Source organism: Ascaphus truei, chromosome 2 (assembly GCF_040206685.1).
Source record: "Ascaphus truei isolate aAscTru1 chromosome 2, aAscTru1.hap1, whole genome shotgun sequence".
NCBI lineage: Eukaryota > Metazoa > Chordata > Amphibia > Anura > Ascaphidae > Ascaphus > Ascaphus truei.
In genome coordinates this window covers 467,102,771-467,129,918 of record NC_134484.1, presented here as the reverse complement: position 1 = coordinate 467,129,918, position 27,148 = coordinate 467,102,771, and the positions used below count along the sequence as shown (strand labels likewise).

At 44.1% G+C, this 27,148-nt stretch overlaps 1 protein-coding gene across 22 annotated transcripts in view; it reads left to right on the top strand.

The window, feature by feature from the left end:
• Positions 1-27,148, top strand: part of MAP4 (microtubule associated protein 4) — a 191,370-nt gene that overhangs the window by 132,512 nt on the left and 31,710 nt on the right. For 19 of the 22 annotated variants that reach the window (XM_075588174.1, XM_075588182.1, XM_075588177.1 and 16 more), the window contains 2 exons: positions 21,682-21,782; positions 23,645-23,863. In XM_075588174.1, the coding sequence (XP_075444289.1) occupies positions 21,682-21,782; positions 23,645-23,863 (320 nt within the window). The remainder of the gene's footprint in view (positions 1-21,681; positions 21,783-23,644; positions 23,864-27,148) is intronic. The other 3 variants (XM_075588181.1, XM_075588179.1, XM_075588178.1) reach the window with 1 other exon arrangement.

The window sequence follows — 27,148 nt, the reverse complement described above, 5'->3', positions numbered from 1 at the left end:
CTAAGGAAGGGGGGGGCGGGGGGCGGGGCAACTCCAATCCTTGAGGGCCACCAACAGGTCAGGTTTTCAGGATATCCCTGCTTCAGCACAGGTGTCTTACCTGACCTGTTGACCCTTGATGACTGGCGTTCCCACCCCTGACCTAAGGGGTAAACTACTTAAGTGGCAGATTGTTTCTTTAGTAGTGGTGAGTTGGAGTGTAGATAAGGCCTAATGTGTATGGGGAGTAGGGAAATACTGTACCTCCCAGACCTGAACTACTGCTTTATGTAACCATTGCCATCTTTCCAGTGACCAATATTGTGCAGTGTTCAAACAGGCATTATATTTATTAATAATATTAAAATATATATATTTATTTCTAAGGAGCCACCATTTGTGTGTAGTTAAGGGATAATTCGGACTTTCATCAATCCATTTGCCAGCTGTAAACGTCAGCCATTCCCCAGCAGGGAAAGTGTTAAAATGACTAGCTTTTAGGTAGGAACCTCTGGTGATTTCCGCTTGCATGACATGACCACTAACATCATAAATAATCCAGCGCTCGTCTCTAACAGTTTTACGGAGTGACCGTGCAATTTGAGTGATTATGGTATAACACAAAGTGATGCTGTTTTGGTGAATGTTTCACTATGCATGGTCTGTGGTCACAAACGCAATGTTTAATGTCGTGTGGCTGAAAGATGACCCGGCCCCCCGATACTGCTCACCACAAACCTTCTCTGAAAATTCTGTACCTTTGGGAATTCATTCATTTTTGGGGGATATATTTAGCGTTGCGTTTTCATTTTTCTTCCTGCTGAATGGGTATCGGGTTCGGTCCAGCCCAGCAGGTGTGGTCCAGACTGTCCGAGGGCAACGTGATAGGTCATCGCTATAGCAACCTTAAAGGAAGCCTACATGAAATGGTGCATGTTCGGTCAGATCTCATTACTTATGTTGTATGGTGCAGAAATGTTGGTAAGCCTTTTAAAGCACAGCCTGGGTCCTAGAAGTTCCTGGCCAGCAAACCTACTCGGACACGTTTCAACCTTTTTTTGAGTCTCCACAGGCTTTGCTGTGAGAGCCTGCGAACAGCACGAATAAGCTTTAAGGGGTCAGCGATTTATTGGGTAAGGAGCCAAGTGTGAACAATTTGCATGTCATTACCCAGAATCCCTGGCTGCAGAGGAAGCATAGAATACTATGTAATTATGGGGCAGTGCAGGGCAGTGCAGGGTTGGAGACCTGTTGGGGGCGTGAACGAGCCCATACTGTGCGTGTTCTTGAACATTGCTGTATGGCTGAGGGGTGTTACTTTTATTTTGCCTGAGATTTTGTTGCTGTTGGATTTGATTATTCAAGTGAGGTCGGGCTTAACCGGGATGGGACACTTGGTCACGGCCGTTTCGCTGTGACCAAATGACCGCCGGAGTTTGGCCGCAGACTGACGCTCTGCTGCAGCGGATTTCCCGCTGGACACGTTGGCGCCTGCTCCCATCATAAAGCAAGTTTTAGGGGGTTTTGTGGTTGGGGTAGGGAATTAACAAGGGGTCAAGGTTTTTAGGGTAGGGGGGTAGCGTTGGTATTCGTGGGTTTTAGGGTAAGGGGTTAATGTTTATGGGGTAAGGGGTAGCACTAGTATTCAGGGGTTTTAGGGTAGGGGGTAACATTGGTGTTCGGGGTTTTAGGGTAAGAGGTTAATGTTTATTGGGTAGGGGGTAGCGTTGGTATTCAGGGGTTTTAGGGTAAGGGGTTAGTGTTTATGGGGTAAAGGGTAGCACTAGTATTCCGGGGTTTTAGGGTAGGGGGTTAATGTTTATGGGGTATGGGGTAGCACTAGTATTCAGGGGTTTTAGGGTAGGGGGTAACATTGGTGTTCTGGGTTTTAGGGTAAGGGGTTAATGTTTGTAGGCTAAGGGGTAGCACTAGTATTCAGGGGTTTTAGGGTAAGGGTTAAAGTTGGGAACTTACCTTATCGGTGAAGCGGCCAGAGACTGCGTGTCCCAGCAGAGAGGTGAGTTGCGTCCGAGCACCAGCGGTCATTTGGTCGCGGTGAAATTACTGCGTCCAAATGTCCTAGACCGGTTCTTAACAGACAGAACGGCCACACTTCAGGCGAGCCCTTTCTCTGTGAATAGGTTTTACCAACAGGAGAGTGACGTTCATGTTGCTTATTTTCTGCTTGTTACACACGTTGGAAGAATTGATATGCCGTACAGTGACTGAGGTGTTGCTTTTAAAAGTCCTGACTGAAGGTGAATTTTAATTTAGAATTTTTTTTAATGGCCTTGTTTCATTGCTTATATTAAAATTGAAGACATCTGTAGCTTTAAAACATGCAAAGGCTTTGAAACCATGTTTCCTGGTGATCAGCCTGCGTGCATTAGGCCAGGGCTGCTCAACTCCAACTCCAGTCCTCAAGACGCCCCCCCACCCCCCACCTCACCCAGGTTGGGTTTTACGGTTAACCCTGCTTCAGTGCAGGTGGCTCAATCAGTCCCTGCTTCAGCACAGGTGAGTCTTTGGCTGAACCACCTGTGCTGAAGCTGGGATATCCTGAACCTGACCGGTTGGGGGGGTCTTGCGCGTTGGAGTTGAGCATCCCTTGTATTAGCTCTAAAATCTGTAATGGTGACTGCTGCTTTACATGCCGGCATTGCTGAGCACCAAGAAAGGTGATTTTCCAGAAATTATTATTTAAAAAAAAAAAGATAGTATTTAAAAAATAAGACCCAGTTAATGAGACGATAATTGAAAGTATTTTGCACTGTCCACAAATACAATGCATTGCAGCATACAGGACGGGGTAAGGAGGGGGCACTGCATTTGCGCTTCACATGTGCTACTGTAGGATTTGCGATCGTGCTGTCGGAAGCATCACCGTGGTCTCTTCACATTGCACACGTTGTATGCATTACTGTGCTTTTTTTTTTTTTTTTAATTCCTTAAGTAACAAAAAATGTAATTTGCAATGCAGTGTAGCTACGTTCGCCCTTTTTCAAAATGAACCGTGTGTGCCCCGTCCTGCAGTGTCGGCACGCCCAGCTTCTCCTTACTGGTAGTCAGAGTACATGGTCTTTATTTTAGGAAGGGGTGTGTAAGTAGGAACCGGCCCAGAATACAGTGTTCTCGGGAATATATAACATACACTGGGACTTCCCATAAGTGTGCAGTTGACCTTGATTGATTTTCAATACGTAGAGGCTAGAAGTATACGTGACCTCGCTGTAACCTATGCATCTCTTTGCTCTTATTTTCCTCTTCAGCTTTTCAAGTTTAAACCTAAAAGAAAGCAGGCTGGGTGGGAGCAATCATTTACTAATGACTATTTAATTAGCGCTCATGTCTATGGCTTTATCTGCCATTGAGCACCTCATTATCCCGTTTAGGGGGGGGGTTGCCTTGGAAACAAGGGAGATCTTCGCAGAATAGAATAACAGAAGAAAAAACATGAGCCTGGATTTGTGAGCGGCAGAAAATGGAGGGGAGGGTTATTACACGAGCAAAGTAATAGCAGAGTATAAATAGAAACGCTGGCTGAATCATCCTCTGGGGATGGGATGGCAGCAGATTAATGTTTAACTCCCGATCGCTCACAAGGAAGCTCCGAGAACAAAGCAGATCTTAACCTCTCTCTCTCTCTCTCTCTCTCTCTCTCTCTCTCTCTCTCTCTCTCTCTCTCTCTCTCTCTCTCTCTCTCTCTCTCTCTCTCTCTCTCTCTCTCTCTCTCTCTCTCTCTCTCTCTCTCTCTCTCTCTCTCTCTCTCTCTCTCTCTCTCTCTCTCTCTCTCTCTCTCTCTCTCTCATATTTTTATATATATAATATTTTACAGGGTTTATACCCTTTTATTTTATGTTTTATATTAAAAGAATGTAATTTGGTTAAAGCTGTCCGCTTCATAAAATATTTGCAAGGAAAGGGTTTAAGATGCATCTTATTACGTCTCTAGTACCAGGGGAGTTACAGAAGACAGACTTGAGATTCGTTAGATTCCTGAATACAGGAAATGGTTGAGGTATTGAATTGCTTCGATTTTAATATGAAGGAGTTTGGAAATAGCCTGATTTTGATATTTCTCCAACAGTGTAACACATATAAAAATGTATTTGTTGGGAAACGAGCAGTTTAATAACTCGCTTTTTTAGGTGGACGTGATCTTTCGACATGAGCATGTTTATTTCAAGCTTTAGCGATTTGTCATTTAATCATTCAATCAGTCCCTGATAATCAGGAGTTTGGAAACCTGCTTTGCACATTCACATATGTGCAATGTGTAGCATTTCTATGCTCGCCCACATTCCTGGTCTCTTGATAGTAAAGGGGTCAAGTTTGTTTAACATGCTCTTCAGTCCTCTACCAGTCATCCGGTTAAATGATGTTGGCTAGAATAATTTTGCATTGCTACAGTATTGCAGCATTTGTCAAATACCCCAAATCTGTTGTATGACGTGGTAAATCATTTGATTTTTGATTTGGCATATTAAAAAATGAAGTCTGTTCTTGGCCTATATACAATGTCTGCCGTACAGATGGTCAAAAACATGTGCTTGTCCTTGTGGATAAAATACTTGATTTCTTTTTCTCTCGCATAAATTACTTTTTAATTGGGGGTGTTGTATCATCTGGAAACAGAAATGCTATTTTTAACTGCATTTCACAAGGAGGGTAGTTCCTTGTGCAGGACCGTTACCTGTATAATATGTTTGCCCTTTTCTGCGCTCTGAAGGGAATTGCTAACCTCAGGAGCATATTTGCCAAGTTCCAACACAAATGAAAGAGCTTTGTTTCTGAATACAGAATTGTCATTACTGTGCAACAGAGCCCAGAAACGGAAGCATCTTGCAGCTGGGATGGCTAAAGGAGGGGAGCTGTCTGTCACTTCAGGGGACCTATGATAAGTAGGTCTGCACACGGCCTGAGGCCATGTAAGACAAATATTTGTAGTGGAAATATATTCATTTTGACGCACCAGACTGCAAGCAGCTCTCGGCAGCCTGCCTGGAACATGACCACCACTTGCTCGTCTTTTTTTTTAATGTAGAAAAAAGATGGAGGCACACATGTAATTATGCAAACATGCTAAAGTTCTGCCTACTACTATGCAGTAGAAAATAGCATTTTTGCATAACTACTTGTGTGCCTCCATCTTCTTTCTACATTATACTACTATGGGTCTCTATTTGGAACATAGGGGCGTTGATGGGTTAGCTTGTACCAAGGTTCTCTCTTTTTCCCTTGTATTCCTACTGGCATTGGATGTCCCACTGTATACTTTTTTTTTTTGTATTAGTCTTTGTTTAGGTTGCTGGCACACGCAGTTTGTGAGCGTGGAAGGAGACATTGGTGAATTGCCCTTCTTACCCCCTGCCCCCAACAACTCTATATATAGACGTTGGGCTTTCAGGAGTTTTACAGTCGGGCAGGTCAATTTGCTAGAGAGACCCCTCAGGAGCAGTCTAAAACATTTGGTAGCGGCCACTTTGCCAGGACCAAGGCTCCGCTGGCGTTTAGCTTTGCCGCAGGGACCTCTCCGCCGGCTGCTCTGCTGCCAAAGTAAGTCCCTAACCTTACCCTAAAAATCCCTCATCTTAACCCGTCCTACCCTAAACCCCCCTCCTCTCCCCCCCTCCCACTCCCCACCTACTAATTTAACTTCTCTTGGAGAAGCGGAGGTCTCTCTGCTGCCGAACGCCGGTGGAAACTTGGTCACGGCGAGACGGCCGCAGCCAAATGGTCGATTCCACCTCAGGAGAGCTGGTTGTGCAAACCAAACACACAAGCCATAACCCAACAGCTTCTGCCTCGGATACTTTCAGTGGTGACGGGAGCTGTTGCATGAAGCAGATTTCTGAGGAAAAGGAGTATTTTGAATGGGGACGTTTTAATACAAATCTGTGCATTGAATTATATTGCCTAGTCCAAACACTTCTATCAAGCCACATTTATTGCATCTATCTTTACCCCAACTCTGTAACCCTTTCCACATGCTACTAACCTGCCAATTGCAAATACTTTCTCACAATTTTTATTGGTATGTTTTTGTTTTTTTTAGCTGTTGCTATTTCTTGTATGCTGTATAGTAATGCTGCAAAACACTGCTTGTGTACATGGATGGGGAATGAACACACACTGCAAGATAATTTTACAATGGGGAAAATCGGGCAAGTTACACACACACACACACGCACACATTTATTTTTTAATAGAAAAACACCACCGATTCATCTTGCACTTCCAGGTAAAACAGATAAAAACAGAAAATTCTGCATCATTTTCTTGGAGTTCCGACTCTTGTAGCCGCCCAACCACAGGTTAGGATAGCAAGGGGAGTATGAAAAATAACAAGTGCAACAATTAAACACTACATTTAAAATGTCACATTTTCATTGTTGACACTGAACTCTGATCTAAAAAAAAAAAAAAAGAAATAACGTGAAAAAAAAAAAAACCTTTTACCAAATAATAAACAACGGAAAACCAGAATTCCTATATATCTACAATCAGGATCTATATTCTGATTACGGCCCAGAAAACAGATCCTTGTGTGTTTGCTCAGGAAGTTGCGTTGCTCAAAGCACAGCAGAGATCCACAGGGAAAACCGAATGTTGGGAACGGTCGGCACCGGCTCTGAACAAAACCCTATAATAAAGGCCTTGTGCATCCATATCTCAAATACTATGCACGGTTGCAGGAGGAGGCAACTAGGATGGTGAAAGATCTGGAAGCCCTCAATTAGGTTCTTCAGTCTGGATACACTATTATCCTATTTCCAGTTATGACTGGTGAGTAAATGGTTGACTTTTTACCAACTAAACATAATGTAGGGGCGCATATATATGGTACAAACAATGGGAAACCATGGCATGTATTGTATCAGGCTTCATTGTTTTCTTTTTGGTTCGTATGTTGTGATATTCTGCATCAACGCGGCCATTGAATCCTATAGAAGTGCTGATATTCTGTGCTCACTCTGGGAAATATAGCATGTGTCATATCTGGACTTGCAAGTTACCAATGGCACTCGTTACCACTAGAGGTAACAACAAATGGCATTAATAGGTCCAAAAGTTTTATTTATATATCAAGTCCATCAATGACTTGGTAAGGATGACATACAGTTGCTCAGACCTAAGCAGTGTCATTTTCAAGTAATTTATGTACTAGCCAACAAATGGTTTCATGTAAAACATACAGTATGAGTGGTGGTTACACAATCTTCATCAGTGGTTCCACAGCTTCAGTGCCCATTCAAATGGAACACATTGCAAGGAGTTTATCAAATAAATCTAGTACTGAAGTGCTAACCATGTTGGGGGACCGGGCCACCGACTCCTCTTCCGTTACAAGGAGACACCCAGTAACACAGTGACTCTGTGTGTGTCGTTTAGCACCTTTACAGAGCAGAGCGAGAAACTTCACTGTGCATTAGAATAAGGAGCTGCTATCGCTGGCTTCGGGAGCCCAAAATAGAAACCTATTGCAGCCAAGATGTCTGAAGGAAGAAATAAAGAGCCGCTTCTCACATCCAGAGACCTGTCATAAAGGGGTCGGAGCAGAGCCTAGGGCTGGTAGTGCTGTGATCACACAAGGATGTATCCTAGACATGCTGCACTGAATGTATTGAGGGTCCTACGGGTTTCATGAGGTCTGAGCCAGGCTAAGGGACATGACCAAGTAACCTTCGTGCATTTCTATTCCATATGTTTATAATATGGTTATTTCAACACCGGTACCAAATACATATGGGTAAAACTACTTTTTAATATTTAGATCTATAACCTGTGCTTTTTTACTTAATGACTCTGAAAAAGGGAAAATTGGTGTCGTATTCACTTATTTTCTTCATTTTAAATATACCAGTGCTCCATTGTGCAAATGGTCCCAACTACAGGAAGTATCGGCAAGCATGTAATGTATCGTTTTTCTCCCGGATTGCACACGGAGTAATATAATGCTGCAATGAGGTCAGATTGACAAGGGGCATTTTTAAGAGCTAGATCTTAATTTGCATCATTCTGCAATGCATCAGTTCGGGGTTAAATTCTGTCCCCTTTACATAGTGTGTGTATAGCGTGTGCATTTCTCTATGTATTTATAGCGTGTGCATTTCTCTACGTATGTGGCCCATGGAACGGATATTTTACTTATAGAATATTTGTATGTACTGTAAACAGAAAATATGCCTGTCCAGTAAAGCGCACTGGTGCCCCTAAAGAAAAAAGCAAACCCTTTCTCATTCTCCTCTGTTCTCTTCTAACGCCCTTGTTAGTAGACATGGCATTGTTTGATCCATAGCACAGCCACACCCGTATGGGAAGTAGTGGAGGCTTAAAGCCCTGTTCCTGGTGGCATATATGTATTTTTTAATATATGCAGCATTTGAGTACCTTTTTAATGAAAAATAATTACCGACGCTGCCGATCAATCCATTCTCCTGTGATCGATCAGCGAATATCCTGCTCCCTGGGTTTATCTAATGACCGACTTTGAATCAATCCGTCAGTCAGTGGGAACGCAACAGCTACAAAATAACCTTATATTGCGACGGGTAACCTGGGCTATTGTTACAACTTTGAACTCAGCCAGTGTCTCCTGCAGGGAACACTGCAACATTTTCCCGTTCGTGATAAGTTGATGCAAAAGCTCCTGCAGAGCTCAGGAAGAGGTCAGAGCTCGCTATAGAAGCCAAAGGAATGGATGATGCGCCGTATATTAAAACATTAAAAAAGGAATTAAAGCGGCAAAGCATGACATCCTATGGGATTCCTTTTTTTGTCAGTTCTGTAGTATTGGATAATACTGTCGGCATTTTTTCTCTCTCCTAAAGCCATTTTGAATTGATGTATATGTACACATATACACACACGCACACACCTTTTGGTTGCTACAGCATTCATTTAGAAAAGTCCCATCAAGTTCCTCCTTTGAAACAGGCTCTGACACAAACTTTTGAGCTCTGCCCTTTGACAGCAAAGTATCACAAACAGACCTGTTGCTTTCCATACAGCAGACTCTCTCTGAAAGCTGTAACAATGTGTTACACTTGATGATATAATGTTACAGATCAGCTGCAGCATTTCAGACTGCAGCACAAAGTTAGAAGGCGGCCATTTCATTAGGTACACAGTATTTTGACAGATTTAGAATAGGCGCACCAAACGATTGCCAGCTTAGGTAAGAATGTAGAACTATACATTGCTTTTAACAGTTGAATTCTTTATTTTTAAATGTAAGTATTATCTAATACTACACAACTGAGTTATTTAATAAAAACATGGGAATTGTTATATTGTGTTGCCTGTTCATTTATAGCTTCAAAGTATAAAACTTACATTTCAACACAACATAATCTATCTTGTTGGTTGCATGAGTAGCTTAGTAGTAGGAACACGGCCTTTGAAGTGGGTGAACCAAATTCGGCTGTGTTTGACCTTGGGCAAGTGGCTTTCTCTGCCTCGGTCACAACTTAGATTGTAAGCTTGTTTGGGCTGAGCCTCACTGGCAGCAAAACGCTGTGCGGCGGCACTGTGCACGGTTCCCTCTTTAGAAGAGAAATGTATAATTAGACCCATTTCCTCTCCACCTTTTACAGTCCCCTAATGATATGGGGTATGGCATGGGACCTGGAATGCCAGAGGCCCTTTACCAAGTACCAGGCACATCATTGGCACTTGTTTCCTAGAGGCAGATTGAGCTGAGCACGCCAGAGATGCCAGCCCGATTTGGAAGTGGGGGTTCTCCTCTTCTGTTTCCATTATCCAGGGCGTGGGGCGCCGTGACCCCTCCAGGCGGTCAGATGCCGCTGGACCTCCAGAACTGTAAAGGAGTTCTTTTGCACAAATGTTTTGGCATTGGGAAATGTCAAATACAATGAATGTGTGATCTGTTTGCTAATTTACATGATCTGTGTAAGTGATTAAAAACATAATGACTGTAATAAACGATGGCTTTATGTATTCACCTTTGCAAGAACCTGGCAATGCTTCCGTTGTTGCTTTCACAATGGAATTGGTTGGTGGCTCTTGTTATACCAGTGAGCGCTTTGGAAAGGAGGGAGCAGAGGGGCTGTGGGTGGAGGATATTTTTTCTTCCATGAACAGAGGACGTGATGTCACAGATTCAGGCTGCCTTGCAGGCTTGGTTTGCTATTGAGTGTGTTAGTGCAGCCAGAGAAGGGATAAAGAGGAGCAGTTAATGATGTCTTTCTCAAATCAGCACCCCCCTCCTCTTACTGAATACAGTCAGCTGTGCAAAGCCAGGAACACCGAAAGCTTTCCTGAAGCCTACCAATGCAAGGAAGCCCAGAGAGAGTTTGCTAAAACGGAATATGAATGGCAGAGAACAGAGGGCAAACTGAATGAGATTGGCTTGAATGTGAACTCAGGAGGGCAGATTAAAGATGGTCTTGTTAAAAATGCTGGCTTCACTGATGAAGATAAGCTATGCTTCTTTGAGGCAAAGCTAGACAAAAACCTTCCAATAGCACCAAAAGAAGAGACTGAAGGGCAGGGTATTCTATACCAGCCGAACCCCGGTCACCTTGAAAGCTTGTCATTTATTTCTGATGCTTTTCCTCAATCAGAAGAATCCTTCTCCAGTTCCAAAGCTTCAGAGTTGTACCTTGGGCAAGCAGGACCCAAGAGACTGTTTGGGCTTGACCAAATTGAAGCAATCACTGACCAAGAAAAAGCCGCAAATAAAACCTGCTTTGAGTCTACCTGCCAGCAAGAGCAAAAGCTATACAATCTGCCCAGTTATGAGAGCGACAAAGGGAAGTATATGCTGAATCAGGAGTCTAGTGTGTGGAATCCAAACTTTAACCCTATCCTGCCTAATTCTGCAGAAAAAGATTCAACTATGATTAAAGGGGGAGCATCTGGGTGTTGTGTTGGAGTAGTGAAAAACAATTATGTTCCGAGTGCGAGTTCACTTCTGATGCCCAATATCAAAGCAGATCCACCAACTACAATGGTGGAACTTGCCCAAGAAGACTTCAAACAAGACCATACCAAGAACATCATTGACCTAGAGGAAGATGGCTTTATTTTAGACATGGACGACAAACTTGGCAGCCCAGATGACTGCCTTTTGCTGAACAGAACTGCTTATCAGAGGAAGGCAATAAGGCGTGCAATGTCTGAGTGCTCCCACTTGACTGTTCCTCTTACTGCCAACATTGCTGATAAGTATCCAGAGACTCATGGAGCAAAAGATAATTTTGACCTACATTCATCATCCAGTAGCTTTAACTATAGTCCCAGCTCCATGCAAAAAAAGCAAGCCAATTCAATGAAAAGATCTATGACCGTGGCAGAAGAACAAACGTCAGGATATGACTTCAGTACCGAGCAAAATATTACAGGACTCCCTTCCTCATTTATGAATGAGCAGCCGAATGCCAAGAAAGAGCTGCTTGCCCCAGAGTTACACATGACAAAATTAGAACAGATCCCAGAAACTAGCATCAGTGAAGTGAAGACTGGTATGAGAGTGGAAGCCAGTGAAAACACAAGCCTGACCAATTCTAACCGCTCCTTCCTCGTCTGCGAGGAAGCAAAGCATGCCGACAATCGGAGCCCAGGGGAGCTCTCCAAATGTGCCGTCCTGGGGAAAAAAGAAATGGAGGTCACTAATGTACAGATGTTATCGTCATCACTGCAAGCCGGAGATGCACATAATGGTATGTTTCTTTACATTACTTCTATCAGGGCTTCCAAGTCAATGCTAACCACAAATGGACTAATTAGAAGAGAATATCTATTTGTTACCTGTCTTCGGTTTCATAAAGAAGCATCTGCTTCCAGAGCATGGCAGTGTCATAGTTTGTCCATCCATGACGGACTTTCACATTTCTGTGTTGTTGTCGTTGTTGTTGTTGTTTTTGTCCTTTTATTTGGCTGCTGTATTTCAGGTAACAGTTAAAATGTCGTTTACGATACATATACCGAATTGAAGATGAATGCAGCAGCTTTTTAATTTGATGTATGGGGAAGGTTGATCGTTAAAGATGTTGAGCTTCTTATGAATGGAAGATCACGTAGAGAGATATAGTACACTAGGACTTCAACGGTAAATGTCTTCTAAAAGCACCAGAGCTCATATTGGAATTATGAATTGAACATTTTAATACATTGCCCAAAACTCCTGATGCTTTTTTGTACTGTAGGTTCAGTCCAGTTTTATCTGAACGTCATTGTTTTTACAGTGGGGTTAATGCGACGTGGAAATGGGGTATCCGCTCTGTTTCTTTGTTCTGTTGGTACGTTGTGAAATAGCTTCAGTTTCTGGTCTGCTATATCAGGGGTCCTCAAGACCCCCCTCCCCCCCCCCCTCCCATAGGTCAGGTTTTCAGGGTATCGCTGATTCAGCTCAGGTGGCTCAGTCAGACTGATTGAGCCACCTGTGCTGAAGCAGGGATTTCCTTAAAATCTGACCTGTTGGTGGCTCTTTAGGTCTGGAGTTGCCCCCACACCTATTCCCCCCTGCACTAGAGAATATTGGACAGTAAGAAAATATAGCTTGAGTATAGCGAAGTATATTTGATATTGAGTGCACACACTTCTAATTATAATAAATAGCCTTGCAACTATACACGTTTCATTCATGACTGCAGTCATTTCTAATTGTATTTTTATTTTTTAATATGAAGACCCCATCTTGTGTGCTCTATTGTCTTCATAAGGGGGATGGGGAGATGAGATAAGGGGGGTCTTACTGCTGGGCGATGGGAGCACAATTCTCACTTAAAGGTGCAGCCCCTCGTATAGACCAACTGTACCATTAGCATCAACATGTTTAAAGGGTTAAACCTTGATGTTTCTGATGCATCTAGAAGTATGACATTTTTCATAATGAGCATGAGATGGTTTCACTTCACTGTAGCTCCTCCCTTGTGTGTGCAGTTACTGTTAAGCATGTTAATGCTCGGGCAAACGGCCCTTCCCTGATTGGTACCCGGATGGGTAAATTATGGGCTAAGGTTAATATGCCGTCATTTGCCAAATGTATTCAATAGTTCACAGGACAAAACCATGATGTTTTTTTTTTTAATCAAGAGTGATTTAAATTGGTTTAAGATAGTTGAGTGGGTAAGGAGTATTAAAGTAGCCTTTTAATAAATCTTGAATACAGTTGTGTGTGTGATGTATAGATATAGTGTGTGTGTTCACACAGCCTGGCTTGACATTCTTGCCGATTTAGGGTGAATCATGGTAGCACATGTTGAGTGTTAAACAGGTGACGAGAAGTTGGAAGATTACATCTTTGACGTGGTCCCCAGGCCCCTGAAAATACAGGTGAGGGAAGGGTCCACACTTCTGAGGGGAGCAAGTAATGTGCGAGGAAGGAGGGGAAGTATCGGGCGTAGGGATGCAGTGGGACACTGAAATCTGTACAGTGGAAATGATGGGGAGATGAAGGCATTTGGCTGCTATGAAAAGTGGAGAAGGGGAGAGAAGGAAGAAATGTCTATATATTCCTATTAAAGATGAGACAAAGTGTGCGTTGTTTGCAGGGGTCTGAGTGTTACAAGATCAGTGGCTTCTCTTTACTTTAAATTCCCTGAACTCCTCCCATGTTTTCCCCCATAAGAACAAACCTGAGAGAACTTGGCAAATGCAGATGTTTTGGGTTCTAATTTCACATGCTATATCTATTTTATAGACCAGAGGTCTCTAATCCATATGGTGTGAAGTGGGCACCTCTGAGCTGGAGTTCAGCTGCATTCATATGAATGGAAGTAAAATCTTTTCTAGCGCTGGGAATATCTTTTTCATTCTGTGATAAACTGGACAAAGGAATGCCAACACTTATAACCGTGTGTTAAGAAAATAATTGTTTTAAACACAGTATGACGATGGTCAAACTAACATTGGCAGTTTGGGCCTTCAGAAGAGGCTGAATTTGGTCAGTTTTGGAGCCGGGTTTTGTTCTCTGTAATCATATGTTTGATTTCCTGAAGCATGTACAATGTAATGTCTAGCACGAGCTCTGTAACAGTGCCTAATGTTAGGGTGGTGGCGATATTTGGGGTGCAAAAGAGGATATACCTCCTTTACTGTTATACCTGGAACATTTCCATGGCCTTACTTGGTGTGTAACGTTGGTAAGGGATATCTATCAAACAGGTGCACATTGTCACTCCGTCCTTTACTCCAGTTGCTTCTGCTCGCACCAGTGAGCTATTTGGGGTTGGGGTTATAGGGAAGGAGAGTCCCAGCCATGTTATGAGATTTATCAACAAATGATACATAAATGGTATCAGCTGCATCAAACCCCTCTGGTCTTACGTGGCCCTAACTCCTGCTCCTAACATTTCTGCTCCCAATGTATGAAACCGGATTCCCAGGTTTCGCACGCCTGCCACTTGTGCAAATTGACGTGGATCAAAAAGTTTGCTTCGTATTTTGCAGCAAATTGCACAGCTGATGCTGTACTCTTATTTCACGTGAAGAAATTATGTTGGATTATTACAAGCTCCAACAGCCTGCAATAAATCAAATTGTTCAGGATCCAGAGGCAGTAGAATTTAAACTATTAGGTCTTTTAGTCACCGATTATCTATTTTTAAATTTAAAGTCTAGTGACCGATTTTCAGGCATGACGACTGCCAAAATGTTGACATTTCTCCAGAACAACCCTGTCGAGTAATTAATTGCTTGTTCAATAAAAAAATACAACTTTAAGTACTTCCTTCACCTTTTATTTTTGTACGGTACAGTAGCTAAAAAGGAATATATCATGTTTTCACCAACCGCACAAAGAGTTTGCAGTATTCAGCCTCTTGAACCTCACAGGGTTGTGTTTCAGGCACATTTGTGGTGTACTGTTTTGCAATGATTTTTTCATTTTGCAGCTAACTTTATTACCCTTTGAAGCCCCAAAAGCATTCTTAATGGCACTATTAATGTAATTGGTTGAAGTTGTAGCTGTTTTTTGCACCAGCATCTCGAGTTTAATAGCACTATCCTTTCTAAATGATTACGAACATAGTAATTATCTGCATAATGGATAAAAGCTGCAAGATTGTCTTTGTTGCCCACAGCAGAGTTTTAATGTTCAGGGAAGGGAATTTGCCTTTTATGAAAAGAATGTTGCATTGGTGATGGGGAAATTGTATGTGTAGCATAGCCCTAATTACATAGTTGCATAGTAGATGAGGTTGAAAAAAGACCTGCGTCCATCAAGTTCAACCTATGCTAAATTTAGACCAGATACTTTATCCCTTATCTATACTTACAGTATATTGAGCCAGAGGAAGGCAAACAAAAAACCCCAGTATCATATCTTCCAATGATCTCATAAGGGGAAAAATAAATTCCTTCCCGACTCCTCCAAGAATTGGGAATCAGATTACTCCCTGGATCCAACATCCTTCCCATGTTTACTTATTTGGTATATCCCTGTATACCTTTCCTTTCTAAAAAGATGTCCAACCTTTTTTTTGAACAAATCTATTGTATCTGGCATCACAGTCTCATGGGTAATGAATTCCACATTGTAACTGCCCTTACTGTAAAGAACCCTTTCCTTTGTTGCTGGTGAAATCTCCTTTCCTCCAACCTTAAGGGATGGCCCGAGTCCTTTGTACTGCCCGTGGGATGAATAGTTCTTTTGAAAGCTCCTTGTATTGTCCCCGAATATATTTGTATATAGTTATCATCAGTGGTTGACAAATCACCAAAAAATCTACTCGCCACACAAAATCTACTCGCCACCTAGTACCAAACGTGTGCTGCTTGGGCCAAAATTTACTCGCCCGGGGGTTAAATCCACTCGCCCGGGGCGAGCAAATGTATAGGTTTGTCGAACACTGGTTATCATATCCCCTCTTAGACGCCTCTTTTTTTAATGTAAATAAATCTAATTTAGCTGGCCTCTCCTCATAAGTTAGATTGTCCATCCCCTTTATTAATTTGGTGGCTCTGCTATGCACTCTAGAATTATGCCTCTCCATAGAGAAAACACATCATAAAGCAAGGGGGTCTATGTAGACCAGGCCTGTTAAACTAGTCCCAAAAAGCTGTTATGCGGCCTGGAGGTTGGCCGGCCAGGAGAGAGAGGGTTATAGTGACTGTCGGGCCATAGGTTACGTTCCCTTTTTTTTTTTCCTTCCGCCCCTCTGATGATGCGACCCAGGTTTTGCAGTTGGATTATAAGAATTGGCCCCCCAGCCTATTATGAGTTTGAGCAGTAGATTGCGTTGCCTACCCAATCTGTGCTCTTAACATTAATACCTAGCTGTATATTGTTCTCCAGCGTTAACAGTTTGGCCAGTAATGGGATTGTGACTTCTAAGGAGAAGGGTAGTAGTAAGGAGGTGGAACAATGCGCCTATGGAAGTAGTTTTCACTCTGTTATATTATGAAAGAGTTTAAATAAAAGTTGTACAAACCTTATGATGCATGTAATTTCCCAGAATCCCTGGCTGCAGTGGAAGCATGCTTTGCTAAGAGATAATGGGGAAAGGCAGGGTTGCAGACGTGTCTGAGAAACTCACAAGTGGTATTTTTATTTGCTAAAAAATACTGCTTATACTGTACCTGTGACATGTAAGACATTATCACCTAGATATAAATATAGGCTACCTCTGAATAGTTGATTTTTGTCCTATGAGTCAGACTGTTGCCGATTCCAAAGCTCAGAAGCAGTATGGTCCTGTAAAAAGTGCGACACTACAAGTTCTTACCAACTGCTGCGTTGGTAACTTTACAGCATGTAGATTGTATCCAGCGATTTTGACATTTTGGTGACCCAATCTGTGAAGAGGAAGGAATGCTTTTTGACAGGCCCTAGCTTTAGTGTTCATCATTCTCCCATCACGCTCAGTTAGAAAGTGCACTGACTGAATACAATCGGTGAATGAACACATTTGAATACAGTATGTTTAAAGCCAAACCAACAAACCTGATTACCCTGGCGGGTTTTCCAGTTTCCACAGTAACTGCTGAAGCTTAGACGTTGATCCGGCTGTGATATTTGCATAGAGAGATATATACACAATACGTGGAAGGTATAAGAGGCTTTTGGAATGCCAGCGAGTTTGGTGCAGCAAGGCCAAATAAAATATCCTGTAAAACAACAAACATTGAGCCGTGTACGTGAAGGGAAGAAGCGGTGGCCATCTCCAGTCCTCAATAGCCACCACCACCAACCGGTCAGGTTTTCAAGATATCCCTGCTTCAGCACAAGTGGAACTGAGCCACCTGTGCTGAAGCAGGGATCTCCTTAAAACCCAACCTGTTGGTGGCCACTGAACTGGAGTTATCCACTGCTGGTGTTCACAATCCTTATGCACAGATTGAACCCCTTATGAGTATTTTGGTACGGATACCAATTGGAAAACATTGTGGTACTAGGGCAGAATCAACAATTGTTACTGATGTTTCAAAGACTGGGACATATTGGTAGAAATGAAGACCAGTATGTATTTCAAGAATATACAGTAGTTTTGTAGTACCATGTAATAGAAAATAAAGAGGACATCTAACAAACTAAATGCACACATTGTAAGGTTGGTGTCGATTGATCATATTGGTGGTAACCAGTTTGACTGGAACGGTTCTTAAATGGAAGACAAATCTGCAGTCATACTAATAAATTAATAGAAGCAATCAACTGCGTAGGGGTCCTCTAATGCAGGGGAGCGCAAACTTTTTGTGCTGCGCCCCCCTGTCTCTCTGCCCCCGGCTCTCGCGCCCCCCTGCCTTCCTTCAGGCGCGTCAGATGACGCTGCGTGTGCGTGTGACGTCAGGTCACATGGTGCCGCGGCGTCTATTGACGCCGCGTTGCCATGGCGACGCAACACAGACGGCTGAATCCCGGTAAGTAAACAGTTGCAGGGGCCTCACGCGATCCCCCGGCATTTAATTTAAATGCCTGGGGGAAGAGCGCGGGGCCTCTGCAACTGCCCGCGCCCCCCCAGCACAATCTCCCGCCCCCCACTTTGCGCACCGCTGCTCTAATGCTAAAATACTTGTAATAGTGCTTTGGCAAAGCTTAATGCTTCTGTAATAACGATGTTTATGAAACTACTTGCCCTTCAGATTGAGCCTATGGCTTTTGTGTTTTGGTGACTGCATATTTGGCTGTTGCTTGTACAAGAGTTGGAAGTAGTTGTAAATAAAAACAAAGTTTAAAAACTTTATTTGGGAAAATAGTAAAACAATTGTCATTATTGCTATAGATTTTTTTTAAAATTTGGTATTGGCCCCTCAAAATAAATGTTACAAAATGTATCATTTTTTCCTGAATGTAATTGACAAAAAGAGAAACTGCAATTCTGTCTATACACCCCCTTTTTCCTCTCTACAGAATTAGAGCTAGGGGGTCCTCCACAGCTGAACCCCACTTATCAGCTCTGAGGACCCCCTTGTTCTGGAGATACTTACCCCATGGGTTACTGGTATTACTTCCTGGTATTTTAAAGGGGATTTAAATAGCCAACCAGTAGGAAGATGATGTTGCAGCTTCTTATTGGCCTGAGATTTGACTGCCATTTTGTTTCCTCTGTGGGTAGATTTAAACCATGTAACTAGTGATGTACCCGTTACCTGGCCTACCCAGCCATATTTAAAGTACCTGGGACTGGCCCAGGGTGCTGGGACACTTCCGCTCTGCTCACTCAATCCTATTGGAGAATGGCAGGAGCAGAGCAGCAGAAGACTTGCCTGCAGGCAGAGGGTGAGGAGGACCACTGCGACATCGTGGTGGCGGTGGAAGCAGCAGAAGACATCCTTCAGGCAGTGGCAGCAGAGGACGTCATTCTTCAGCCGGTGGGAGCAGCGGAAGACGTCCTTCACAGCTGGTGCCGGTGGGAGCGGAAGAACATGTGACCGGAGCAGGAGCATTACTATTTGACAGCCGGGGAGGAGCTGCACCGGAAGTCGCACTCCTCCCCGGCTGTCCAATAGTAACGCTCCTGGTCTAGTCACATGTTCTGCTCCCACCAGCTGTGAAGGATGTCTTCCGCTGCTCCCACAGGCTGAAGAATGACGTCCTCTTCTGCCACTGCCTGAAGGATGTCCTCCGCTGCTCCCACTGCCACCAGGATGTCACCGCTGTCCTCCTCACCCACCGCCACCAGCTGTGTGTAAGCCAAAACTTTTTTTCCCCTTTCCCCCCTGGTTACGGGTCATTTTTTTGGACCCGGTACATCACTACCTGTAACTTTACTTCTAAGTATATCAGACGCCAGAGGTTCGGCTCTGGCGGTTCCAGAGGGACAGTCTCTAGAAAATGGGGAGTAAAAGAGTGTAAGGGAAATGTTATGCTTTAAAGGCATTTAACCTGGATTTGAGATGGAGGATTTATTCTAGTGTTTTTAAGGTAAAATAACCTTTTCATGAAGATATTGCTCCTATCTAGAGATTGACTGAAAGCATCATATGCATCAGGGCTCTTCAACTGGTGGCCAACGAGCCAAATGCAGCCCGCAAAGGATCTTGATGTGGTCTGGACTCTCAGCGGCCCAAACAACTAGTATGAAATTAGCAGGAGCAAAGTACCATTCCTCACACTAAAACGAAGTTAAGGCCATGCACATCTATATATCTACATCTACATTATAATAAGCTTGTGCTTCTCTTCCTAAATGTCCTCAGGTCCCTTTGGAGAACTGGCTGATATGCAGTCTTGTTCTGCCATTGGGTGGGCTTCAGTGACCTCTTGTGAAACAAACTGACATGTATTGCTCTTCTCTATCCTGCCTCTAATCATTTCATAAACCATCACGAATGTAAAGGGGCAGGAGAGTGATTGAGACTTGTAAAACCCTGTGACATTTTGTGCTGAAATTAGTACTGGCTGGAGGTTCAATTGTTCCTCTTCAGATAAGGATACGGGAGGCTGTGGGTGTATTCCTAAATACACACCTGTATTTACAGCATGCTGTGAGATTTAGTTGCATACCATGTAACATACTGCAGCCATGAGTGGATTCACCTGCGCTTCATATATATTTTTTTCAATTCTTTAACGTTTAATATTTTCTTTGTAGAGCACTCTACCAATTTCCTGCCCATATTTACGAAAACGTAGGCGTCTCAAAATGTGACATGTCTACTTAAACCTGCCACTTCCTGTTTACCTGTTATTCGTTTCTTCTTTGCCTTGGTTTTCTTTATACATTACAGCAGGGGTGGCCAACTTCAGTCCTCACGGGCCACCAACAGGTCAGGTTTAAAGGATATTCTTGATTCAGGACGGGACCCAGGAAGACTGAGCAGGGATAGTCCTAATACGTGGTCTGTTGGTGGCCCCTGAGCACTGGCTTGGCCACCCCTGCATTACAGCATGTGGTTTCAGCTGCCGATTGCTCCTCACTGGACTTTCTCAGACATGTTTTGGTGCACACGTATTGGTGAACTTTCACCATCTGCTTTACTGTTTTTGCAATGTTCAAATAAACGTCTGAATCATCAAAACAAGTAAACCATTATCACAACTCCATTATTTAATAAGGGAATAAACCACTATCAATTGAGGCACATCAGAATTGTAGCAAACCTGGGGTTAGAGATGCTAGAGCTGAAAGGCCCACCCTAGGCTCGGGATACTTCTCCTTGGCCTGACAGTAGAAGATGCTCAGAAATCCTAGAAGTGCTTTACCATCGGTTAAAGGTTTATAGCATCTGCACCATTCTTCTAAAAGGGGGACAGAGCCATATTTAGTGAAGGATGCCGTCCATGTATTTTGAACTATAAATTTGACGATGGTAATAATATAACACCCTCTGCTGCCAGAGGAAAATAGTTATGGAAGGAATCCTAATCACGTGTAGGTGTACAGAAGGGATCCATCTTGTTACTGGTCATCCATAGTTAAATATTGGTTTATAATACAATCACAAGTGCCATATTTACAAGGGAAGTCCAACCCATATGTAAATTCTGCTGCTGTGCCTTGGGACGTTCTTCCTTTTAGAACTCGAAGACGAGACGTTTGTTTCAAAGGTCAGCGGCAGAATGTGTTCTGACTGGAAGGGACAGTAAGGATCACGCATCACAAGTTGAGTGCGCATAATGTTGACTGTTGAGCTCTGCTTGCTTAGTGATGTGTAAAATGGCTGCATTGATTTGTTGCAAAATAATCTCTCTGCACCTGAACATTAATAGTCGCACTTTAACTTCTGCACATTCCTTTGGCGTCTCCACACTTCCCCCAGAGACTGCATGTGGAATTGAGTTACCTTGGAAAAATGTTAAACCTACTTCCATCAGTCATTTGACACAAATGATACTTGGAGAGAGCATGGGTATTGTTGTGTCTTTAATTGCCATAAAATACCGTGAAGTTTGCCAACATCACTTGGGTAGCAACCGGACGTGAAGGGAAAACCCTAAAAAGAACCTTATTGCACTAATACAGTATGAGATGGCTCATCGTGTTAATGTTATTTTAGGCCCTCACTGACATTTAAGTTTCCGGTATTCTTTGCCCCTGGTAACATTGTCTGAGGTTAGAAGCGGTCAAGACAGATTGAAGCATTTCATTTCCCCCTTGGTTTTCTAATTTCAACTTCAAGACCAGAAATAGGTCCGTGACTGTTGCAGTAGTGCACGTGTTGGAGCTAACAGGTGGTGAATGACGTATATCCATTAATACTTTAATCATCGTGTGGTAACTACCATTACATATTTGCAAAATCTCCCGCGTAGCACTAATCACTCTTGTGTGTGCATGTTCTTGATTTACCCAGTGAAATCAGAAGCTGGTGAACCTGCTGAAGTTACCACAGGAAATGACATCACAGCTCCTCCTAGCAAAGAACTCCCACCGAGCCCTGAGAAAAAAGTCAAGGTATGAGAACCTACCTACAGAACCAGGATCTCTCTCAAACATATTTAGCTATTCATAAATGTATGTTTTTGCTGTTCCTCTACCTCAATGAAATGTCCTGCAAAAACAATGCTAGAAACTGCTGTTTGTGGGGATGGATGATGCAGTCGGTAGTTGGTAGGGGCTAGAGGGCAATGAGGATGACTATCATTTATAATTAACACTGCAGATTTAGAAAATGTCCACAAACAGAACATTCATCCTCTACACATAGTGCCAATAAGCAAGGTAGCTTTGTTACGGGATTCCATGCCTGTGCCTGATTTGAAAGTAGGCTTTCTTGTCGGTGTATAATTTTATTATGTTTAATCCGCACGACCGCTATACCACATAATTTGTTACTTAATTATGTGAAGAGCTATCCCGCACTCTGCATCACTGCAAGTGAGGACCGCAAGGCTGTCTCTTTCCTGGCTGCCATAAATGTGTAACAGACTCCTGTGTATCACATGAGGCCTCGTGCTGGTTTTGATCATATTCTAAATAAGGCAATATGATTAGCGTGACCAGATGTCCCGGTTTAGCCGGGACAGTCCCGTTTTTTTAAGGTCTGTCCCCTTATGCCCTGATATTCTCTAAAAGGTCCCGGTTTTTCTTACTTGTCCCGGGTTTTGAAAGTCAGCAGAGTGGAGGATTCCCACGGGGTGGGGGGGGTGGGCTGGAGACGACAGAGCAGGAGGATGCCGGCCAGGTCTGGCTACAGATGTAGAGGGTGGGGGCGGGGTTAGCTGCAGAGGAGCCCCAGCAGTAAGACCCAGAAGTCATTGAGATCTTCCAGTGTCTGCCAGAGTGCAAGATGGCTCCCACCCCCTCTCCCCCCTCCCCCTGCTCCACAGTGACATGTAGGTTCCAGAATCAGAATGGGGAGGGTGACAGACGCATGGAATGGGGGGGGGGGGGGTGTGACAGACGCACAGAATGGGGAGGTTGACAGACGCACAGAATCGGAGAGTATGGGGGGAAGGGGGAAGAGTGGGGGTGGAGGAGAGAAAGAAAGGGGAGGGGTGCAATTGATGTCATTTGTATTTTAAATATTTTTTTTGTGACCCGGTTTTTAGTTTTGTAAATCTGGTCACCCTAGATATGATCTCAATCTGGTATCAACCCAAACCCACCAAACCCATCTTTTAATGAACATTGCCCATCTTTCTCCTCAGACTTCTGATCTTACATTCTTTCCAGCTTACAATGGTTTCTTATACGTGGTGTTATGTTGCTGGTCCAGCAGAGACAGCTGGTGGGCGTGCTTCATGTTACACAAAGCAGCTGTTCTGTTGTCCGTGGCCAAGATTAAGAAGGGCTTCTATGTTTCCGTGCCTTCCCTGTAACTCACAATTCCCCAGCCTTTCCTGTCATTCTGTATATAATGTGATTTTCTGTTACATGTCTGAGATTTCTAATTGACACTAGTCTCTGTAATGAAATGAGCAGTAAGAATCTTATCTCAACTGAGATTTCTCAAGCCATTGTGGAGAGCAGTTTTTACTCATAACTATTGAGAATATTGATCATAATATAATTCATCCATATTTGTCACTACACGGGTCTGCCAGATGGGCTTATCCTGTACGTTTTTCAAGCCACTTACAAACATACAGTAACTATACGGTACATGCTTTTCATTTATATTTGTACAATAATAAAACAAAGCTATTTTCATTGTAATTCAAAATCAAACCACCATCTTTTATTTATTCTGCGCTGCATTTGTTTTTCAACTGAACGCGTTTGCAATTTATTTTCTCTTTCTGTTCTGATTCATTTTATTTTATTTTACGTTTGTTTTGCATGTTTTTTTTTTTTTTTTTGTGGTCAATGTTAAGGCTTCAGCTGCTACACCATCCAGCAAGTCTGCATCAGCCAAAGGCAGACCCCTCACTGCACCCAGCCCTAAGAAACCAGTCTCCTCTACACTCGCCCAACCCAAAAAATCTGCCAGCCCTGCTCCAGTTCAGACTTCCACCTCCACCCCTAAGCGCCCTCTGGGCAGCGTTGGGAGACCCTCTTTAACACCTAAAGACTCAACGGACACAAAGCTGAAGGTAAGAAGGGCGTTCTGGCCTCCCAGGGATTCGCACAGCCACGCTATGTCCCGTGGCCCTGTTCCCAGCTATTCATGTATAGTGCACGCTGTGCATTTTTCAGGGAGCTTTTATAGGAAAACTGTGGGCGATGGTCTATTCCATTGGGTTGCATTGAGCTTTGACACTTTTTCTGCAAGGGCGTTTGCTGGTACGGTGTATAGCAGGGGTGAGTAACTCCAGTCATGGGCCACCAACAGGTCAGGTTTTAAGCCTGACCTCCTCCGCACGTGGTTCAATCAGTCCCTGCTTCAGCACAGGTGGCTCAATCAGTCTTTGACTGATCCACTGTTCTACCTGTGCTGAAGCTGGATATCCTTAAAAGCTAATCTGTTGGGGTTGTCTTGGGGACTGGAGTTGAGCACCCCGCTTTAAGGTATTTACGTTGCTAGCAACATCTGTCGTGTTTAGTTTTTGCATGGCTATTAAAGGTTTCCAAATAAACCGCACAACCACATCGTTTAGTGAAGAGCTACAGTATGCAAGAGGCTCTTGCAGCCACGCAAACTCTTCCATTTTAGCCCCAACGACACAAAACCATGGTGGGCCTGCCACCACAAAATAGGAAGCAGATATATTGACATTCCGGCCTGCATGCGCTGTGCCCGCACACCGACGTTTCAGGCTGCAATATATTTACATTCCTGCCTGCATGCGCTGTGCCCGCACACCGACGTTTCAGGCTGCAATATATTTACATTCCGGCCTGCATGCGCTGTGCCCGCACACCGACGTTTCAGGCTGCAATATATTTACATTGCGGCCTGCATGCGCTGTGCCCGCACACCGACGTTTCAGGCTGCAATATATTTACATTCCCGCCTGCATGCGCTGTGCCCGCACACCGACGTTTCAGGCTGCAATATATTTACATTCCGGCCTGCATGCGCTGTGCCCGCACACCGACGTTTCAGGCTGCAATATATTTACATTCCCGCCTGCATGCGCTGTGCCCGCACACCGACGTTTCAGGCTGCAATATATTTACATTCCGGCCTGCATGCGCTGTGCCCGCACACCGACGTTTCAGGCTGCAATATATTTACATTCCCGCCTGCATGCGCTGTGCCCGCACCGACGTTTCAGGCTGCAATATATTTACATTGCGGCCTGCATGCGCTGTGCCCGCACACCGACGTTTCAGGCTGCAATCTATTTACATTCCCGCCTGCATGCGCTGTGCCCGCACACCGACGTTTCAGGCTGTAATATATTTACATTCCCGCCTGCATGCGCTGTGCCCGCACACCGACGTTTCAGGCTGCAATATATTTACATTCCCGCCTGCATGCGCTGTGCCCGCACACCGACGTTTCAGGCTGCAATATATTTACATTCCCGCCTGCATGCGCTGTGCCCGCACACCGACGTTTCAGGCTGCAATATATTTGCATTCCCGCCTGCATGCGCTGTGCCCGCACACCGACGTTTCAGGCTGCAATATATTTACATTCCCGCCTGCATGCGCTGTGCCCGCACACCGACGTTTCAGGCTGCAATATATTTACATTCCGGCCTGCATGCGCTGTGCCCGCACACCGACGTTTCAGGCTGCAATATATTTACATTCCGGCCTGCATGCGCTGTGCCCGCACACCGACGTTTCAGGCTGCAATATATTTACATTCCGGCCTGCATGCGCTGTGCCCGCACACCGACGTTTCAGGCTGCAATATATTTACATTCCGGCCTGCATGCGCTGTGCCCGCACACCGACGTTTCAGGCTGCAATATATTTACATTCCCGCCTGCATGCGCTGTGCCCGCACACCGACGTTTCAGGCTGCAATATATTTACATTCCGGCCTGCATGCGCTGTGCCCGCACACCGACGTTTCAGGCTGCAATATATTTACATTCCGGCCTGCATGCGCTGTGCCCGCACACCGACGTTTCAGGCTGCAATATATTTACATTCCCGCCTGCATGCGCTGTGCCCGCACACCGACGTTTCAGGCTGCAATATATTTACATTCCCGCCTGCATGCGCTGTGCCCGCACACCGACGTTTCAGGCTGCAATATATTTACATTCCCGCCTGCATGCGCTGTGCCCGCACACCGACGTTTCAGGCTGCAATATATTTACATTCCGGCCTGCATGCGCTGTGCCCGCACACCGACGTTTCAGGCTGCAATATATTTACATTCCCGCCTGCATGCGCTGTGCCCGCACACCGACGTTTCAGGCTGCAATATATTTACATTCCGGCCTGCATGCGCTGTGCCCGCACACCGACGTTTCAGGCTGCAATATATTTACATTCCGGCCTGCATGCGCTGTGCCCGCACACCGACGTTTCAGGCTGCAATATATTTACATTCCGGCCTGCATGCGCTGTGCCCGCACACCGACGTTTCAGGCTGCAATATATTTACATTCCGGCCTGCATGCGCTGTGCCCGCACACCGACGTTTCAGGCTGCAATATATTTACATTCCGGCCTGCATGCGCTGTGCCCGCACACCGACGTTTCAGGCTGCATTTTAGAAATGCATAGCCGGCTTTTAAAATGTCTAGGGAGTTTTCTTAAATTCTCGTTTGTCATCCGCATCTGGCTTGTACGTGAATAGTGCTGCATTTTATATTTAGTTTTACAATATTTGGAGGAGAAAAATTTAAATACAAACATTTCTAATTGGATTGGCTCCAGTACTGATTTTCGAAGTATTCATTTTGTTCAAAGAAAACCATTACAATATTAAATTGTCTACATAAGGTTTTTTGTAAGCGAAGTGGTGCTGCCACTTTAAAAAAAAAAATTTGGGATCCTTTGCTACAATGAGAAGTAAAACCCCCGCCTCTGCTGCACCCCACCTCTGCTGCACCCCGCCTCCGCTGCACCCCACCCCGACACGTGCAGTATTGTCAAAGCAGCATAAAGTCATCTATGATTCGATTAAGTCTCTTGGTTTTCTACAGTGACGTAACGAATGCACTGGGATTACATTTGGAAAACTAGCACCAGACCGATCTTTCATGGTGACATGCTGGCAATACTATTATTTATTTTATTTTTTTGTGTTCGTGCTTTTATCTGTAGTTTAACCAAACGCCTATAGGTTTCTGTAAATGTATTCGTGTGTGTGTGTGTGTGTGTGTCACAGTCCTCTCCTCCATGATGCAGCTTTTAGTTATTTTGGCGTTCCAAGTCCCTTTTACCAGTCTGTATGCCATGAAAGGTGCCATCTGGTCCTATTAATATTACAATAAGATGAATCACACTAGAGCTGAGCGTCCCCATTA